The sequence below is a fragment of the Pelobates fuscus genome, chromosome 8 (genome assembly GCF_036172605.1).
Source record: "Pelobates fuscus isolate aPelFus1 chromosome 8, aPelFus1.pri, whole genome shotgun sequence".
NCBI lineage: Eukaryota > Metazoa > Chordata > Amphibia > Anura > Pelobatidae > Pelobates > Pelobates fuscus.
Window position 1 is genome coordinate 172,153,628 of NC_086324.1, and position 20,108 is coordinate 172,173,735.

General features: G+C 48.1%; 2 protein-coding genes across 4 annotated transcripts in view; one reads left to right on the plus strand and one right to left on the minus strand.

Annotated features, from left to right (window-relative positions):
- Positions 1–1,558: 1,558 nt before the first annotated feature.
- The window catches only part of LOC134572045 (nucleoside diphosphate kinase A), a 151,494-nt gene continuing 132,944 nt past the window's right edge, over positions 1,559–20,108 (minus strand). The window contains exons 1-5 of one of the 3 annotated variants that reach the window (XM_063430832.1): positions 6,188–6,294; positions 5,533–5,662; positions 4,908–5,009; positions 3,817–3,929; positions 1,559–1,742 (exon numbers count right to left, since the gene is read on the minus strand). In XM_063430832.1, the coding sequence (XP_063286902.1) occupies positions 1,625–1,742; positions 3,817–3,929; positions 4,908–5,009; positions 5,533–5,662; positions 6,188–6,279 (555 nt within the window). In that variant the 5' untranslated portion in view covers positions 6,280–6,294 and the 3' untranslated portion in view covers positions 1,559–1,624. Of the gene's footprint in view, positions 1,743–3,816; positions 3,930–4,907; positions 5,010–5,532; positions 5,663–6,187; positions 6,295–20,108 lie in introns of those variants that run through there. The other 2 variants (XM_063430833.1, XM_063430834.1) reach the window with 2 other exon arrangements.
- Positions 9,902–17,309, plus strand: LOC134571027 (uncharacterized). Its single transcript, XM_063429069.1, has 4 exons — positions 9,902–10,136; positions 14,906–15,913; positions 16,337–16,369; positions 16,463–17,309. Exons 1-4 carry the CDS (start codon positions 10,004–10,006, stop codon positions 16,510–16,512), a joined length of 1,224 nt encoding a protein of 407 aa, XP_063285139.1. The 5' UTR covers positions 9,902–10,003; the 3' UTR covers positions 16,513–17,309.

A 20,108-nucleotide genomic window follows, 5' to 3' on the forward strand; every position in this document is an offset into this window, starting at 1 on the left:
TCCTGTCCGCTGCTCGCACCCGTACGGCCAACTCACACTTTCAGTACTTCTCGCGGGCGGCTCCCTTCCTATGGACTAGCCTGCCTACTGCCATCAGACTCTCCCATCTCTTTAGGAAAGTTTATGGCCTCCCAGAGTTACCTCTACCTCACATACCTGTCTCTTGCTCTCTCCTAAAGGGCAGCACTTTACTCTCTCCTCAAGCTCTGCGTCACTCCCATTTTATTTGATTGCGATTTCCTGCCCTAATGTGTTTTACACCCCACCTCCTATAGAATGTAAGCTCGTTTGAGCAGGGTCCTCTTCAACCTATTGTTCCTGTAAGTTTATTTGTAATTGTCCTATTTATAGCTAAATCTTCCCCCTCTCATAATATTGTAAAGCGCTACGGAATCTGTTGGAGCTATATAAATGGCAATATTAATGACAGATGCCTTCTGTTTTAAGATATGTGGAGAAATAGACAAAGTGGAAGAAATAGAATTAAGAAAGGTCTTATAGAATATTGCTGGAAACCCATCCGGGCAGGCGCTTTATTAAGTTTTAGATTATTTATTGCCTCAATAATTTCCGTTAATAGAAATGGAGCATTAAGTCGACCGCTCAGGCGTGATGACGGAGTCTTTCTAGATTTTAAGTATTTATTCTAGGGAGCTTAAGACTACCTAAAAAGCTATTTCTAAAATCAGTAGCTTTTACTTTGTCCAAATTATACAGAGAACTAGAATAATCCACAAATGCCTTCGCAATATCATTTGGTGATATTACGTGGGTATCGCCTGAATTTTTTTTTTATATATAGATTTATCTTTATTATTAGTTTTTAAGTTTATTTGAAAGGTCTCTATTTTGTTACTGTTGCGTTCCCATTCTATTACAAATAATAAAAAAAAAAAAATATTAAAAGCTTTGATGTGCCAGTTGTCCCTTTTATTGTACTACAAGTCCCTCTGGCCCAGTCAGTCTCTGTGTAGACAGACTCTAGCGATTACCCAGAAGTGCAGCTTTAATGATTTCAGAGCTTTACTTTCCAGTCAGTGTTTGGTGATTAGCAATGGGATTTTATTAAATGGTTAGCAATATTATCCACCCTTTTGGGGTTAAAAGCTTCTTGGATCTACAGGAAAATAACCACCGATAGAGGCAAGGTTCTTGTAATGTGCTCTACCTCCAAGCACGCTCAGCCAGCCTGATAAAGGACTTTCTTTTTAACCCAGGAGCAGATTATGTAAAGCCATTTCCTCTAGAAATGGACATTCTGTCCTTAGTTTTAGATCTGCTCAAACATTGCTGGCCACATAAGCCAATTCTAGAACAGGACTTCCTTTGCCCCAGAGGACTCATGGGTGTTTTCAGACCAATTTCTTAGTCATACATTGTACTAATGATAATTAATAGGTCTAATCAGGACACTGTGTGCTTAAGGCCCTCTATAGCAATGCAGATGTCAGAGCCAGGATTCTCATGTTTATTTATTGTCTTCTTGCAGACGTGCAGTTCTGATGGTGGCAAGTATTGATCTGGATTTACATGTAAGCGAAACATGACACAGGCAAGCTTGTTTGGGGGCAGTAATACTTTATTCATGTAACGGAATGACTGACAGGTAAAGGAAAGACGCTTGTTATTCATACACCCAGTCGTTGGCACAGCTTTTGTAGTCGCACAGCTCTTCTGGAGTGAACCACAAGGCAATCTCCTTCTTGGCACTTTCCACAGAGTCGCTGCCGTGAATGATGTTCCTGGAAGATGCAACGGTAAGTCAGAACAGGTAAGTGACGACAGAATATGGTAAATACAGAGCCTTAGTAAGCAGTCTACTACACGCAACACATTGACAATATGATACTGTGAGCCACTACAGAGAGGGGGGGGGGGGGGGGTCACTAAGCACCATCACAGCTTTGCATAACTTCACATTACTGGTGTATGAAGTAACTGTACAGTTACTCAGCTCTGTGAGTCACTTGATTTGTAGGGGGAACACACCACACAGCTATAAACCAGCTCCAGAGCCTTTCGATCAGAGTTCTAGAATGTTGTGTTAGTCTTTATGTGCCTTGTCTGCAGGCTGCACACAACTTGGGCTGAGCGCTACCTGTCAGGAGATCGGCTCATAGTCCAACCAAACTGAACAAGGCCATGTGTAAAGTGATTGTAGCATGAGGGACAGAGAGCGAATATATAGACACCTCATATCTACATTCACTCCCAAGAGCTGGCCCTGGGCAGGAGCAACAAGTAAGATGTTAGCAGCTGCAGCACACAGGCCTGGCTCGTTCGGAAACAAACCAAGATAAATAAGGGCTCTCCATCTGTAGCCTTACTTCTATATTAAAGTCCCCTAAAGGTCTGCTTTGACTTCAGAAAGGTGGAAACTCTAACAGCAGCAGGAGAGGTAGTTTGACAACCCTGGGAAGGTCTCTAAAATAAGTCACCTGCCTCTAATAAGAAAGACAATAGCCAGTAATCCAGAAGGAGATCACAGCAATATTTAGTAACACTGGCCTCTAACTGCCTTTAAAAACATGAATGAGAAGCCCAAGGTTACTCCTATTCACTCAGCCACAAGGGGAGCCGTTATGTCAGTACTTGGAAGGTTTCTAGGTGACAGACGGATCACGAGACTGGATGACTTCTGGACCTCTGCAACTGGACTGAGGTGCAAGCTTGAGGGCTCATTCAACATCGTACAACTTTTAGCAAACGCGCCAACTAGAATAGGAAGCCGTTAAAGAGGGCACTACCTGTCACGCCACAGACTGCTTATGCTCATTAGATATAATCTTTTATCTATACCTGGTACCATCATATATAGATTTAAAATTAGGGTGAGCAGAAAAGACCTCCCACAGGAAGTCCCTCAGCACATGCGCTTCTATTCCTATAGAAACTAGAAGCGCTGGCTAGGGGTATAGGAGCTATGAAGCCAGTGTGCAGAACTCCTTGTAGATATTTGCCCGATGGGGGATGTGTCCCAAGCAGGGCACGTCAAAGAAGAAACAGGAAGAGCGGAGGATGGCCAGGTGGTGAGTTACACAGAATAACGCCCACAAACAGTCACTGAATGCAGGTAGAGTGAGTAAATTTCTATTTACATTAAATTCACCAGATATCTTTGTAATATGGGAGAGACTGCAGGCAAGTTAAATGATTCATAATAGGTTCACAACATCATCTCTAAAGATCCAAACATACTCAGCCAAGAGCTTCCAATATTTTCCTACACAAACATTTAGTCAGTCAATGTATCCAGTCAAGTCACAAGTCAGTTCAGCATCATGTCATTAGAAACAGATTATTAAAACGATGTATGTTAACAGGTTGTTACTTGGAGTCTGAATACCATTTCTAAGTCAAGGAGGGACTTTTTGGATCAACAGCACAAAAGTTTTGTTTTATAAAGCACACCGATATCACCATGTAAACCCCTACCCGTTATGGTTACTACATTTCCGTTACATTTAAGAGGACCAGGATTGGCTGGGAAATATTATCCAGATCACTCACTGGCTTCAGACATTAATGCAGGACTGTGGAAATGTGCAGCAAGACAGGAATGGATTTAAAAATTACTATAATTTTTTTAAATGATTCATCTTCATAATTGCGGAGGTCAGCCTGCAGAAGCCATAAAAGAGTGCAGCTCAAACTTCATTAAATAGCATTATTCAAATAATTCACTTCTTGCAAGTCTAGATGATCAAATGGCAAAAGCTGCCAAGTATTCTGTGCGGTCAACTGGATTCTGGAATAGAAGGAATGAAGTCGTATGTTTTGGGGGGGAATGGGGTGCGGAGGGTTTACACCACTTACCTGCCAACCTGTATGCAGTAATCTCCACGGATGGTGCCGGGCTTGGAGTCTGCAGGGTTGGTCTCTCCCAGCATCACACGGCCTGTCTTCACCACATTCAGACCCTCCCAGACCTGTGGAGAATGGGATGAGCTTGTTACAGGACACCCTGCTTCAAGTTTCATTCATTCATTCCTGGCGTCAATTACTCTAAATACCACAGATACTGGACACTCGTAAAGTCTACCCATTCGGTTTAAAGGAACACTCTGGGCACCAAGAAAAGCTTTAATAGTAAAGTAGTTATGGTTCCAGGAGATCACTGGACACCTTAGGGGTTAAACGATTAATGAATGGTTTACGTCAAAATTCACATTCAGAGTCATCATGCTCCGTGTGAGACTGAATGCAACCAGTGCTTCTCAGATAAGTATTTAAACGTTGTACTTTTCTAGATGCAATATTGCAACAGATTGACAGTCTAGGCTTCCAATTTCCATATGTCCAGTAGCCAATGGCAAGTTAAAAATCCATCTTTGGTGATTAGAAACTCCCCGGTAAACGTACCATGGACTCTGCTGGCTTGCAATGATTAGCAACTTCTTGGCTTGTTAAGAGGTGTAGGACATGGACTAGAGATTATCAGGACTAATCTCACTATGGGTGGATTGGGCTGTAGAAAAGGACTGTCTTGGCTCTGGATTATAGGCAAGTTTAGTTTATTATTATTTTAAAGGGGGTCCACAATAAAACACACACATTAATATATATATATACACGAACACACACGAACACACTTAAAATAAATTGGTTATCCATTTATGGCTTTGGATGTAATTATATGTAGAACATGACATGATTGTTAACTTTACACTCAAGAACAGAAAAGCCAAAGAAGAGAACAGACAGGGGTTTACATTACTAAGCTATGAATTTTAGGGCAATAAATGCCAAATATCAAAGTTTAGTCTACGATAGCGAAGATGTGACTACAGCAATATGGAGAATATTTCAGAATACGGTATTATTGCAATTCAATCTTCAACCCTAACAATTCCCTGGAAGTAAATTTCCCCGACATTGAGCTTAGCAGGGCGCTGCCCAGTACCTACCATAGGAACCACTGGCCCGGAGCTCATGTATTCAACCAATCCATTGTAGAAGGGGCGATCTTTAAGGTCAATGTAGTGCTGTTTCAGGAGGTCTTTAGGGGCCTGCAAGAGAAAGCATGAAAATTAAAACTCAGAAATGCAGGGACTCTATCAAAGACAATACAGGCAGCCGTCACTCAAAAAGTGAAAGGTAACGGTATTATTCACATTGATACAGCTAATCGGTTAATTTAACCCCTTATTGCAAGGGCAGCTAAAGGTGAATCTACAGCAGATAAAGGACTCCAAATTCTGGAAGGTTTAGTCCCAATACATTCTGATGTCTATTCTCCTGTATAGACAGTAGGAACAGAATACAAACTTTAAAGAGACCAGGAGAGTTAACGCCCCAGGGAGCCTGCTGTCAGCCAAACCCGGAACCTTCTGAGAAGAACAAAGAAGTGTCTGAACGGGGAGACATTGCAAGGTCAGGGAGCGGGAGCAGACCCTAAACCAGGGACGCCAACATATGTCAATATCACATTCACAGCCGGGGTATACGTTCGTGGGCAAGAAGGGCATAAAGTGGAACATTCTTACAGGACGAGCCAGTCCTCCATGGTATCTGGAAATAAAAGGTGGCTACCTGCATGAATTTCATGGCTACCAGGCGGAATCCTTTCTGTTCAAACCGTTTGATGATATCACCGACCAGTCCCCGCTGGACCCCATCAGGCTTGACAGCAATAAACGTGCGCTCCTGGTTGGCAGCCATTCTATGGGAAGGAAATGGGTAAATACACAGAATGCTCAGTGGGACATTGTGTTAATACAGTCTGTCCTCTGGCTGGGGGCTCTATTAACAGAGCACTGGGCACACTCAGGGGAGCCAATGCACCCCCACCCAGGACCCCTCCCTCTCACTTAGCCCCATCACTCCCCCCCCCCCCCCACATCCCTGAGACCCTCACACCACCCCATCACCTGCTCTCTCCTCCCCCTGAGACACACTCACTTTCTCTGACACTCTCACCCCTTTCCCCGAGACTCTCTCTCCAGCTGACACTCTCACCCCGAGTCTCTCTCCTAGCCCTATCACTCTCCCCCCCCCTCTCTCTCCAGCTGACACTCTCACCCCGAGTCTCTCTCCTAGCCCTATCACTCTCCCCCCCCCTCTCTCTCCAGCTGACACTCTCACCCCGAGTCTCTCTCCTAGCCCTATCACTCTCCCCCCCCCTCTCTCTCCAGCTGACAATCTCACCCTGACTCTCACCCTCTGAGACACTCTCTCCCCTCGAGACTCACTCTCTCTCCGGCTGGCAGGAATAGAAGAAGAAAGGAAGGCTGTGCAGCGGGATTTTATACCAGCAGTGACGTCACTCCAGGCCCACATTCTTATTGGGCGACACATTCCACACTGTCAGTAAATTGGCTGCATTATGTAACAGGACTTCCCATTGGCTCTCTCAGTGCAGGGCTTCTATTAGCTCCTAGTAGGGGCAGGTTCCCAGGGCATGCTGGGAGATCTAAAGACTACATGCACACACTGAGATCAGGACTGGCTCAGCACAATACAGGGAACAGGACAGGCTCAGCCCAATACAGGGAACAGGACAGGCTCAGCCCAATACAGGGATCAGGACAGGCTCAGCCCAATACAGGGATCAGGACAGGCTCAGCCCAATACAGGGATCAGGACTGGCTCAGCCCAATACAGGAATCAGGACTGGCTCAGCCCAATACAGGGATCAGGACAGGCTCAGCCCAATACAGGGATCAGGACAGGCTCAGCCCAATACAGGGATCAGGACTGGCTCAGCCCAATATAGGAATCAGGACTGGCTCAGCCCAATACAGGGATCAGGACTGGCTCAGCCCAATACAGGGATCAGGACAGGCTCAGCCCAATACAGGGATCAGGACAGGCTCAGCCCAATACAGGGATCAGGACAGGCTCAGCCCAATACAGGGATCAGGACTGGCTCAGCCCAATACAGGGAACAGGACTGGCTCAGCCCAATACAGGGAACAGGACTGGCTCAGCCCAATACAGGGAACAGGACTGGCTCAGCCCAATACAGGGATAAGGACAGGCTCAGCCCAATACAGGGATCAGGACAGGCTCAGCACAATACAGGGATCAGGACAGGCTCAGCACAATACAGGGAACAGGACAGGCTCAGCCCAATACAGGGATTAGGAAGGGTTCAGCACAATACAGGGATTAGGAAGGGCTCAGCACAATACAGGGATCAGGACAGGGATAAGGGCCTGCTCAGCCCAGAGGAGCAGCTTCAAAATATTGACCCAGCCATGCAGATTCCAAGTAGCTACTTCCGGAATATTTATAAATATAGCTCTAACATATACTGAAGCTCAGAATCAAATATGTAAAACCAAAAGTTAATTTGGCAACAGAGAGATGTTGTAGGTCCTGAGTGCCACCTGAACGTGAACAAAGATGAGACACAACCACAGTAATTATATAAAGTGTGGATTTCAAGTTAAAACAGCTCACTAGGAGGATTTTTATTAACTTCCAAATGAAGTAGTTTTGGTGTATAGATCATGTTCTCAGGTTTCACTGCTCAATTCACTGCCATTTACGAGTTAAATCACTTTTGTTTCTGTTTATGCAGCCCTAGCCACACCTCCCCTGACTGTGACTGACACAGCCTGCATGAAAAAAAAATGCTTTCATTTTCAATCAGATGTACCTTTACTTACATTAAAGGTTTGTATCTCCTGCTCTGTAAATTGAACTCTAATCTCACACAGGAGGCTCCTGCAGGGTCTACCAAGCTATTAACAGAGTAAGAGATAAGAATGTTTAAAGTAAACAGAATTTGCAATAAAGGAAGTGTAAACATTAGATGACTCTTTACAGGAAGTGTTTAGGAAGGCTGTGCAAGTCACATGCAGGGAGGTGTGGTTAGGGCTGCACAAGTTGTTTTAGTGACTATAGTGTCTCCGTAACGCTGCACATATGGAGTAGCCCCAAAAGCACTGAAAGGAGCCTTGCTGGAGACCAGGTAGGAGGGCAAGCCACCCCGAAACTGTTTGTCCCACTATGTTTTGGGGTTCAGTGTGATAATGGAGATTTGGGGGTTCAGTGTGATAATGGAGATTTTGGGGTTCAGTGTGATAATGGAGATTTGGGGGTTCAGTGTGTTATTATTATTATAATGTACATTATCTGCCCTGAGACACTAGCTGTGTATAATATCACTGTCACAGAGGGAGCAGGGCATGTTTTGGGGTTCAGTGTGATAATGGAGATTTGGGGGTTCAGTGTGATAATGGAGATTTTGGGGTTCAGTGTGTTATTATTATTATAATGTACATGGTCTGCCCTGAGACACTAGCTGTGTATAATATCACTGTCACAGAGGGAGCAGGGCATGTTTTGGGGTTCAGTGTGATAATGGAGATTTGGGGGTTCAGCGTGATAATGGAGATTTGGGGGTTCAGTGTGTTATTATTATTATAATGTACATGGTCTGCCCTGAGACACTAGCTGTGTATAATATCACTGTCACAGAGGGAGCAGGGCATGTTTTGGGGTTCAGTGTGATAATGGAGATTTGGGGGTTCAGTGTGTTATTATTATTATAATGTACATGGTCTGCCCTGAGACACTAGCTGTCTATAATATCACTGTCACAGAGGGAGCAGGGCATGTTTTGGGGTTCAGTGTGATAATGGAGATTTGGGGGTTCAGCGTGATAATGGAGATTTGGGGGTTCAGTGTGTTATTATTATTATAATGTACATGGTCTGCCCTGAGACACTAGCTGTGTATAATATCACTGTCACAGAGGGAGCAGGGCATGTTTTGGGGTTCAGTGTGATAATGGAGATTTGGGGGTTCAGCGTGATAATGGAGATTTGGGGGTTCAGTGTGTTATTATTATTATAATGTACATGGTCTGCCCTGAGACACTAGCTGTGTATAATATCACTGTCACAGAGGGAGCAGGGCATGTTTTGGGGTTCAGTGTGATAATGGAGATTTTGGGGTTCAGTGTGATAATGGAGATTTGGGGGTTCAGTGTGTTATTATTATTATAATGTACATGGTCTGCCCTGAGACACTAGCTGTCTATAATATCACTGTCACAGAGGGAGCAGGGCATGTTTTGGGGTTCAGTGTGATAATGGAGATTTGGGGGTTCAGTGTGATAATGGAGATTTGGGGGTTCAGTGTGTTATTATTATTATAATGTACATGGTCTGCCCTGAGACACTAGCTGTGTATAATATCACTGTCACAGAGGGAGCAGGGCATGTTTTGGGGTTCAGTGTGATAATGGAGATTTGGGGGTTCAGTGTGATAATGGAGATTTGGGGGTTCAGTGTGGTATTATTATTATAATGTACATGGTCTGCCCTGAGACACTAGCTGTCTATAATATCACTGTCACAGAGGGAGCAGGGCATGTTTTGGGGTTCCCATCACCCCTGGTATTATAAACCAGCTTGCACCCCGATTGTCTCAACACATGTCCCCCACCAACAAAATGGCCGCCTGACGTCACGGGCGGCGACATGTTGCGGGTTCTGCTTTCCCAGCACTCAGCGCTGTGTTCCTGGATGCTCCGTTGACCACGCCCAGCTCACGCGCTCACATTCTCCGCCCTACCTGCGCTAGCTGTCCTTGGCCCCGCCCTTATCCGCTCCCTTCTTCCGCCATCTTTATGCCAGATAGCCCCGCCTCTCACATCGTCCCTGTTACCTAATCCATCTATCCCCGCCCCGTTCTATATGCCAGACTGAGCTTTGTATCCCCGCCCCTTTCATCATCCCAGACTGTAGTAGATGGCCCCGCCCTCTTCTTCCGCCCGGCCTGCCCAGCCTGTGGGAAGTGACCCCGCCCCCTATTCCCTCACAGCCTGTGCGAGGTGACCCCGCCCCCTGTTTCCGCCCTGCCTGTGCGAAGTGACCCCGCCCCCCTGTTCCCGCCCCGCCCCCTGTTTCCGCCCTGCCTGTGCCAGCTGTCCCCGGCCCCGCCCTCATTCCCTCCTTCCTTCCGGTTGGCGCTGTGTGGGTGAGGTTCCCGGGCCGTTCGTTACATTGTGTGAGAAGCCGCAGTCTCAGTCAGACCCCCAGCCCGAGCAATGCACAAGGAGCACCTGGCCCAGGATGAGAACAGTAACCCCCGGGAGGGCCCGGCCCTGAGCAGGAGGAAGGACAGACTCAGCCCCTGTGAACACGACATGAACCAGCTCAACCGCGCCCGGGCCAAGACAGGTAACCGGGGGCCGGGGAATCAGAGAGAGGGGGGACTCTCTGCCGGGGGATCAGAGAGAGGGGGGGGGGGACTCTGCCGGGGGATCAGAGAGAGGGGGGGGGAATCTGCCGGGGGATCAGAGAGAGGGGGGGGGACTCACCGCCGGGGGATTAGAGAGGGGGGGGGACTCTCTGCCGGGGGATCAGAGAGAGGGGGGGGGACTCACCGCCGGGGGATTAGAGAGGGGGGGGGGGACTCTCTGCCGGGGGATCAGAGAGAGGGGGGACGACTCTCTGCCGGGGGATCAGAGAGAGGGGGGACGACTCTCTGCCGGGGGATCAGAGAGAGGGGGGACGACTCTCTGCCGGGGGATCAGAGAGGGGGGGGGACTCTCTGCCGGGGGATCAGAGAGCGAGGGGGGGGACTCACTGCCGGGGGATCAGAGAGCGAGGGGGGGGACTCACCGCCGGGGGATCAGAGAGCGAGGGGGGGGACTCACCGCCGGGGGATCAGAGCGAGGGGGGGGACTCACCGCCGGGGGATCAGAGAGAGGGGGGGGGGGGACTCTGCCGGGGGGGCTCACTGTGTGGGGGGGGGGATCAGAGAGAGGGGCTCACTGTGTGGGGGGGGGGATCAGAGAGAGGGGCTCACTGTGTGGGGGGGGATCAGAGAGAGGGGGGCTCACTGTGTGGGGGGGGGATCAGAGAGAGGGGGGCTCACTGTGTGTGGGGGATCAGAGAGAGGGGGGCTCACTGTGTGGGGGGGATCAGAGAGAGGGGGGCTCACTGTGTGGGGGGGATCAGAGAGAGGGGGGCTCACTGTGTGGGGGGGATCAGAGAGAGGGGGGCTCACTGTGTGGGGGGGATCAGAGAGAGGGGGCTCACTGTGTGGGGGGGGATCAGAGAGAGGGGGCTCACTGTGTGGGGGGGGATCAGAGAGAGGGGGGCTCACTGTGTGTGGGGGATCAGAGAGAGGGGGGCTCACTGTGTGGGGGGGATCAGAGAGAGGGGGGCTCACTGTGTGGGGGGGATCAGAGAGAGGGGGGCTCACTGTGTGGGGGGGATCAGAGAGAGGGGGGCTCACTGTGTGGGGGGGATCAGAGAGAGGGGGGCTCACTGTGTGGGGGGGATCAGAGAGAGGGGGGCTCACTGTGTGGGGGGGATCAGAGAGAGGGGGGCTCACTGTGTGGGGGGGATCAGAGAGAGGGGGGCTCACTGTGTGGGGGGGATCAGAGAGAGGGGGGCTCACTGTGTGGGGGGGATCAGAGAGAGGGGGGCTCACTGTGTGGGGGGGATCAGAGAGAGGGGGGCTCACTGTGTGGGGGGGGGATCAGAGAGAGGGGGGCTCACTGTGTGGGGGGGGGGATCAGAGAGAGGGGGGCTCACTGTGTGGGGGGGGATCAGAGAGAGGGGGGCTCACTGTGTGGGGGGGGATCAGAGAGAGGGGGCTCACTGTGTGGGGGGGATCAGAGAGAGGGGGCTCACTGTGTGGGGGGGGATCAGAGAGAGGGGGCTCACTGTGTGGGGGGGGATCAGAGAGAGGGGGCTCACTGTGTGGGGGGGGGATCAGAGAGAGGGGGCTCACTGTGTGGGGGGGGATCAGAGAGAGGGGGGCTCACTGTGTGGGGGGGGATCAGAGAGAGGGGGGCTCACTGTGTGGGGGGGGATCAGAGAGAGGGGGGCTCACTGTGTGGGGGGGGGATCAGAGAGAGGGGGGCTCACTGTGTGGGGGGGGGATCAGAGAGAGGGGGGCTCACTGTGTGGGGGGGGATCAGAGAGAGGGGCTCACTGTGTGGGGGGGATCAGAGAGAGGGGGGCTCACTGTGGGGGGGGGAAATCAGAGAGAGAGAGGGGGGACTCACTGCCGGGGGGAATCAGAGAGAGAGATGGGGGGACTCACTGTCGGGGGGGAATCAGAGAGAGGGGGCTCACTGTGTGGGGGGGGATCAGGGAGAGGGGGCTCACTGTGTGGGGGGGGATCAGAGAGAGGGGGCTCACTGTGTGTGGGGGGATCAGAGATGGGGGGACTCACTGTCGGGGGGAATCAGAGAGAGGGGGCTCACTGTGTGGGGGGGGATCAGAGAGAGGGGGCTCACTGTGTGGGGGGGGATCAGAGAGAGGGGGCTCACTGTGTGGGGGGGGATCAGAGAGAGGGGGCTCACTGTGTGTGGGGGGATCAGAGAGAGGGGGCTCACTGTGTGTGGGGGGATCAGAGAGAGGGGGGCTCACTGTGTGGGGGGGGGATCAGAGAGAGGGGGGCTCACTGTGTGGGGGGGATCAGAGAGAGGGGGATCAGAGAGAGGGGGGCTCACTGTGTGGGGGATCAGAGAGAGGGGGGCTCACTGTGTGGGGGGGGGATCAGAGAGAGGGGGGCTCACTGTGTGGGGGGGGATCAGAGAGAGGGGCTCACTGTGTGGGGGGGATCAGAGAGAGGGGGGCTCACTGTGGGGGGGGGAAATCAGAGAGAGAGAGGGGGGACTCACTGCCGGGGGGAATCAGAGAGAGAGATGGGGGGACTCACTGTCGGGGGGAATCAGAGAGATAGATGGGGGGGGACTCACTGTCGGGGGGAATCAGAGAGATAGATGGGGGGGGGACTCACTGCCGGGGGGAATCAGAGAGAGAGATGGGGGGGGGGACTCACTGCCGGGGGGAATCAGAGAGAGAGATGGGGGGGGACTCACTGCCGGGGGGAATCAGAGAGAGAGATGGGGTGACTCACTGCCGGGGGGAATCAGAGAGGGGGACTCCCTGTGGGGTGGGGGAATCAGAGAGAGTGGGGGGTCAGAGAGAGAGGCACTAATCTGAGTCATTTTCTTTAAGGGAGGGGGGGGGGTGCTGAGAGCCGCTTATACCTGGAATAAAGTGTCAGAGGGGCCACTTAAGCAAGGGCCCTCAATGTACAAATACTGTGTGGCTTAATGGGGGAAGGGTCAAGGCTGGGTCACAGTGCTAGCACTCACCTGGGAATGGCATACTGGGGGATTTCAGTTATAGGGAACACACTGATTATATTGTTTTATTTGGGCCTTATAAAGGTGGCTATAATTCCCAAGGCAGCAGGAGGAAGGTGCAGAAAGCCATGCTGAGAATAACACTGAATATTCCTGGGGTCTAGCTGGGTCACTCTGAGTAGGGGGTGAATATTATCAGTCTCCTGCATTGCAGATCCCGGGCAGGTGCTCCCAGGGCCAAAGGGCAGTTTCTGGTGATGGGAGGGGGTCTGAGGTTTCATGGCTTATTTTAAGAATGAGTGCTGAGCACAGTTGCTGTTCAGGTTTAACCCTTTGAGTAATTAGTGTTGTGTTTACCCTTTGTAGCCCCAGGGTGAAGGTGTGAATATGTTTAGTTTAGTTACAATGATACAAAGTGCTAATTCCAGTTTCTCCTAGTGCTGGGTGGGGATGGGGGATGATCTATTGAGTTGTTAATTAGTGTAATGACTATGCATTATCTATCTTTGTAATGAGACTATCTTGTACCCTCCTTCACAGTATCTCTCCTGTAAGGAGAGGGGGCTGTGTAATAAAAGTAAAGGCCTTGGGCAGCCCACGCTTGGCTCCTGCAGCCATTTTGCTTAGCCGGCATATATATTTCTACATCCACGAGTTCACTGCAAACGCTTCCTCCTTCTTGTGTGTTTGGGTGGAGTTAGTGCACACAGATCCTGCTTCTTAGCAAGACACCACTTGGTTTCTTCTAAATGTTCTGTTTTTTGCTATTTTTAATGCATGGATTTAATATTCTTACTAAACCAATATACATGTGTGAATATTGAGAGAGGCTGTGGAAATTCAGAGTAAGCCCTGTGGCAGCTCACTGGTTTGTACAAATTGTTTTATTTTTGTCTGGGGATTGCATAAACCGCACAGGGGTGTGTGAATTGTCTGTGAGGCGCAGCCCACCATACACTTGTCTTGCGAAACCTAACATGACTCCGTGGAGGGTTTCCATCCTGTGTTATTTAATTGCTATGCCATCCATTTCCCGCATGCTGTAGTATACATACATTTATGTAGCTCTTGTTAGAGAGAGGGCGTTACCCTGATTTCACTCCGTGTATAGTTTTACTTCACACTATATTTTACATTTCTATTCTCTGGCACAATACACGTTTGGTCGTTATGAAACCATTACTAGACCACAGTCATGTCAGGCCAGCTTTACTACATTTCCCATGATGCTATATGCTGGCTGGGTGTCGTGGGAATGCAGTTTACACACATCTGTGGTGAAACAGTCTGATAATATTTCTATTCTGTCCCAGTTGAAATTCGGACTGCTGACCCTGTCTGACATATATTCCTAGTCAAGGCCTATGGCATTACACTTGCTGTCACCTTTCCTAGAGGCCACTAGCCACGGAACCTGGATATACACTTCCTCCGGTAACTTGTAAGATTTAGGGGAAGATACTTTCCCCCATGTTTTGTGCATGGTCAATTAACATTTCGCCATTACACATGTTGGTTCCTAATCAAGCCCTGTCATTGCTTTGGAAGTGACAGGTGTTTCCTTGCAGCCAGCGAACCTATTACAAAGTCAGGGAAGAGATACAAACATCGCTCTATCTAAGATTTTAAAATGTAATGTCCGTTAACCTGGCTCTTGGCAGAGGGTGTAAGGCGTCAGTACAAAGGTATATATGTCTCTGTATATATCCTTTTATGATTTTAAAGCAGAACATGCAATTCATGAGAAGTGCCCTGTAGCATATGAATTGATCTTGTGATAAATGTCAATTTTATATCTTCTTTTCTGGGGTCTCTAACTTTATTTATCATCCTTAGGCTCATGGGAGTCAAATGGCTTTGGGCCGGACCCAGAGATCGAGACTGTCACTGGCCGCACAGAAGAAAGCGTTCCTCTTAGCCCGTCTAATTCCCTCAACATCCGCCACCTGCGAGGCTGTGAGAAGGACCCTGCAGCACGCCAGTATCAGCGACCCTCTTACCACCAAAACCACTATCCCCCACACCACCACTACCGCCCTTTCTACCCCAGCTACCACAGGAAAGGATATTGGGACTATGAGAGCCAGTATCGAGATGGGAAACGTAAGGAATGGGTTCCCAGGCCTGGAGGTGGACGTCCACAACGCCCCAGGAACCGCGAAGCCTTAAACTCCACAGTAGAATCGTGTGCTGATACCCGGCCTGAGCAACCTGTTGGAGAGAAAGGGAAGACTGTTCAGGGGGGAGGAACTGGTCAGCCATCTGCTCCGGTGAAAGAAGAGCAGGCGGCAGGTAGCTGGCTGCTATTTAAGCCTCTGCCAGTTTTTCCTGTCGACAGTAGCAGTGCAAGGACACTGCCTAAAATTAGCTATGCCAGCAAGGTAAAAGAGAACTTGGATGGCAAAGGACTAGTGCCTAGCTCTGCACTTCGAACCTCTCACAGCTTACCCAACTGCCTTCTGAACACCGCACTCGAGGAGCCACACATTGATGGCACTTGCCCTGCACAGTCAACAGGATCCCTCTCCTCCTCCTCTTGCTCTTCACTCTCCTCTGCACCCCCTTCCCCAGTCAGCCAGGAGAACCTGGGTGCCATTTTCCAAAATGAATGGGGACTGTCTTTTATTAATGAACCTGGTGCTGGGCAGGCCTTGGCAGAAGAGGGCAAAGCTCATGAGTGTCCCAGCGGAGGGGGGGAGGAGGGCGGTGGGAACGACAATCCTGCAGTACTGGCCGTTGGGCGGCTGTCAGTACATGGATTCTATGTGGATGGAGCCGAGGGTATCGAGGGCCAACTTGAGAATCCCCATGATTGGGAGGAAATGGTTACATACACCTCTCACGGTAAGCAAACTTCATCTTCAGACTTGTCCTAATTATGCATTTTAATCTTTTTATTAGTGAACTCAATTTTAAATTGAAACTCATAACTTGCTCGGAAGAGACATCAGGCCAATAGCAGAACATTGTGTTGCTTTCTATAGACATTTCTCAACATATAGTACATTGACGCAAACTGCAATCATTTTGATTAATACAGCTCTTGCTCAGTAGGGCTGTGATGATTAGTGCCAATAGCATGTTTCTCTGCCAGGTTAAAACAAAGCATCATGGGAAACCTGGTTAACTAGTACAGCAGTGGTAAATGTGTGTGTTCAAATTCTGACACTGTCTATCCTACTGTCCTGGGGTTAGAGTGGGCCAGGGTTTGGGGTGTGTTAGCAAATCCATGCATTCAGTTTCATTATGTATGTGTTTCCTTTTCAGAGTGGAATCGGGTGTGGAATCTTTATAAGAAAGGTAAGAGGGATGAATGTGCCACCACACAGGGCAGTGGGTTCTAGCAACAGCTGGAGAACAGACAAATTAACATCTGCATCTCTTTTATTCTAGATCCTTCGCGTGTAGTCATATATGCAGAGACAATGGATGGGAAAGGTTAATCGCTCAACGGGGGGTACAGAAAATGGCCATCCCCAGCTCACAGACCCCATTACCCCCGGCACACAAGTCCGCAGCGCGGGATTCAAGAAACTCCACAGAAATTGTGCCCCATGAGAGACCACGTTAATTCCTTCCTTGCTGGCTAATTGATCCAGATGGGATTAAAGTGGCATTTCTTGGAGAACTTGTCTTAACTATTAATGCCTTTTTTTTTTGTTTGTTTGTTTTTATTTTCGTTTTGCTTTTTTATTTTGTTGATGGTGTTGTAACCGCTCTAGAACTAGAGGGTTAATCTCTACGCAGGTTTAGAAGCGTGTTAAGACTCTTCAGATTGGGTTGTCGCTATGCCTGTGGCTGCTGACACTTGCTTGTCTGTTTTTATTTTTTTAATCCTTTCTTCTTTCCTCTTCCCCCTAAAGGACCTAGTCCTGTCTGGATGCCTCCTGTGTGGGTACTTACTAAATGTGCCCACACGCATCTCATACAAGTTCTCTGCCCCGGAGAGGTTTAGCACTTGCTCCCCTCAATCTTTGATGATATTGGGGTGTGTGGCTTGGTGTATCTGTAGCAGGCAAGCTCTGGCCTCGCCTGAATAAGTATACATTGCGACCTACCAGTGTCTCAACAGGAGGGATAGTCTAGAAATCCCAAGTCCTGTTGGACTTTTTAATCTTTTTTTTTTTTTTCTCCAGTGTTTTCTTTTATCCACCCTAAATTGTGGCTGCAATACCAAACTGGCAATTGGTTTCCTGTCAGCTTGGAATTTATATGATTAAAGCAAGATCTGTTTTATTAACCTGTCGCAGAGTCTAATTTGCACAATTTACCAGTCGTTAAGGGGGTGGAGTGTCTTGCCTATAAATCCCCTGCCATTGTATGTTCTTTGTAAGAGTTTGTTTTTATTGTTTACCAGTTGAGGGGCTAGACTGTTGTCTACAGCATTTGAAGGGGAGCTTGTTATGTGTTGGAAGATGTTGATGTGGATGAGTGAAATGGCTGCCAAATCCAGTGTGCTTTAGTCTACAAACATTGCTTGATTGGGGTCATATAAAAATTTGTAATTTTTACTGCGCTGCTGTCAGTAAGTCTAAGGGGAATTTTTCACACACAGACCAAACTGCGGCGGTTCCAAAAAAATATTAGCAAAAAAACAATAGCTGATTTGGAAACCTTGTCAGACATCAGTTGGCTATTTCAGCTTAACATTTTCAGTTCGTTGTGTAGTAGATATTATTATTATTATGTTGTTTATATAGCGCCAACAAATTACGCAGCGCTTACAGTGGGTTTGACGAACAAACTTGTAGTTGTAATCAAACAAGTTGGACACAGCAGAACAGAGGGGTTGAGGGCCATGCTCAATGAGCTCACATGTTAGAGGGAGTGGGGTATAGTAACAGAGGGATTGAGGCCCTGCTCAGTGAGTTTACATGCTAGAGGGAGTGGGGTATAGTGACAGTAACAGAGGGATTGAGGGCCCTGCTCAGTGAGTTTACATGCTAGAGGGAGTGGGGTATAGTGACACAGTAACAGAGGGATTGAGGGCCCTGCTCAGTGAGTTTACATGCTAGAGGGAGTGGGGTATAGTGACACAGTAACAGAGGGATTGAGGGCCTGCTCAGTGAGTTAACATGTTAGAGGGAGTGGGGTATAGTGACACAGTAACAGAGGGATTGAGGCCCTGCTCAGTGAGTTTACATGTTAGAGGGAGTGGGGTATAGTGACACGGTAACAGAGGGATTGAGGGCCCTGCTCAGTGAGTTTACATGCTAGAGGGAGTGGGGTTTAGTGACAACATAACGTGGTGTACCTTAGCGACAGAGCGTGACTGCTGTGAGTTCATGGGACAATTTGTATAAATCTCACTTTTACAATGATTGGTGTTATATACAAGCATAAATCTATTTATGCAAACAGCGTTGCTTTTTCTGGTGTCTATTTTCTTCACTAATTAATCTTTAACAAAACCAGACTTAGCTGTGGTTCAGGGAGCAGATCCTTAAATCTTGCATTGGGGAAGTCATTTTAAATCCCCTCTGTTCCCGTTCTGGGTATTGTAGAGACTTGACAGTTTTTCCAAATTGTAGGCTCTTTCTAAACATGCGCAATAAAAGACTGACTACAACTCAATGTAACGCCTTAGTGGCACGTCCTAATTGTGTTCCTTCAAGCACTTTAGACACACGGAGCAGTTCAGCTTGCTGAAAATCCATTTGATGTCTGGCGTATGTCCTATTTGTAACAATATCAGAATGGAGTCCGAAACGCCACCCTGGATGTCATTCAGCCAGGAAACTTTACTTCCACTTCCATTAGCTCCCCTTCTTGGCGAGCTGTATTACAACTAGTTAAGAAACATAGGAAAGCTGCGCCCTTATAGAACAATTCCACTCACTCACTGTCTGTGTCAGGGAAAGCGAGAAGGAGGATTTGTAAAGGCTGCAGACAGCAGGTGTGCAGATTTGGCAAGCTGTTTTAACCTTAAATTAAAAAAATACATGTTTTTTTTTTCTTGGGGGCTGTGGAGGGGTATATCAACTAATAGTTAAAATATTCATTTTCAAGGGACTATTTTACTATTGTGAACCTGTATTTCTAATGTTAATGATGATCTGATTGGCATCTACTCAGCTAGCACATTAGCCACAGCTCTCTGCAAATCAGCATCTACTCTGAGATACATTCTACTAATGCATTTTTTTTTTTTTATGTAAAAAAAATTAAAGAGCCCCAACACACAGTTTTTCCCTAAATATTGAATTACAATAAATACATTTTTGTTGCTTTACAGAGTACACCATATGTCTAGGATTTCAGTCTATTTTGGTACTTCCATAAATTGCAAGGAGCACAATACTGTCTGAAAGGCTTTTTGGCCTCAAAGTACCAAAACCAATCTAGTCACACAGAAGTTTACCTATTTAGCCTCCATTCTCCGGTAAATTATGTTTTTCTCAAACAATGGATTTCTGCAGTGTCTCCGATGCAAACCACTGAATTTAAAATTGCTCAGTTGCATCTCCTGAGTGAAGCAATATCTCCCATATATACCTTTCCTACATTATAAAGATATTACAGGGTCAAACTAGATGTCTGTCCATTTAATATTTCAAACTTGCAATTTTGCTTATTGATTTTTAAAACCAATGTCTAATTATAGGGCAGATAATCAGTGGTGCCCTATTATGAATCCTATGTGGGCGTATTACACCTGCCATAACATTGGAGAGCGCTAACTGCAGGGTAATGCCATGCACCTTGCCACGATGAGGTGGCACAGCTTATTGAATAGGTAGCAGGAGTTGTACTTAGATCAAGGGACATGCGTTCATGGTGTTACAACTCGTGCATTTATACATGTTTCTTTCTGCTCACGCTGCAATCTGGCTCAATTGTTTGACTAGGGTGTCAATAAGGCTTCTGTGCTCCCCTCCCCCTTTTAAATTTTTCTTCTTTAACCTTGGTGTTTGATTTCATTAGAGTGGGCCCTGTCTGTGTAACACGTTTTCCATTAGAGTGGGCCCTGTCTGTGTAACACGTTTTCCATTAGAAGGGACTCTGTCTGTGTAACACGTTTTCCATTAGAAGGGGCCCT

Excerpts from the sequence above, each read along its gene's own strand:
- LOC134571027 (XM_063429069.1), top strand. The coding sequence starts at position 10,004 with ATGCACAAGGAGCACCTGGCCCAGGATGAGAACAGTAACCCCCGGGAG. Across the intron at positions 15,914-16,336 it reads GGTTACATACACCTCTCACG|AGTGGAATCGGGTGTGGAAT; the intron begins GTAAGCAAACTT and ends TTTCCTTTTCAG. Across the intron at positions 16,370-16,462 it reads GTGGAATCTTTATAAGAAAG|ATCCTTCGCGTGTAGTCATA; the intron begins GTAAGAGGGATG and ends CTTTTATTCTAG.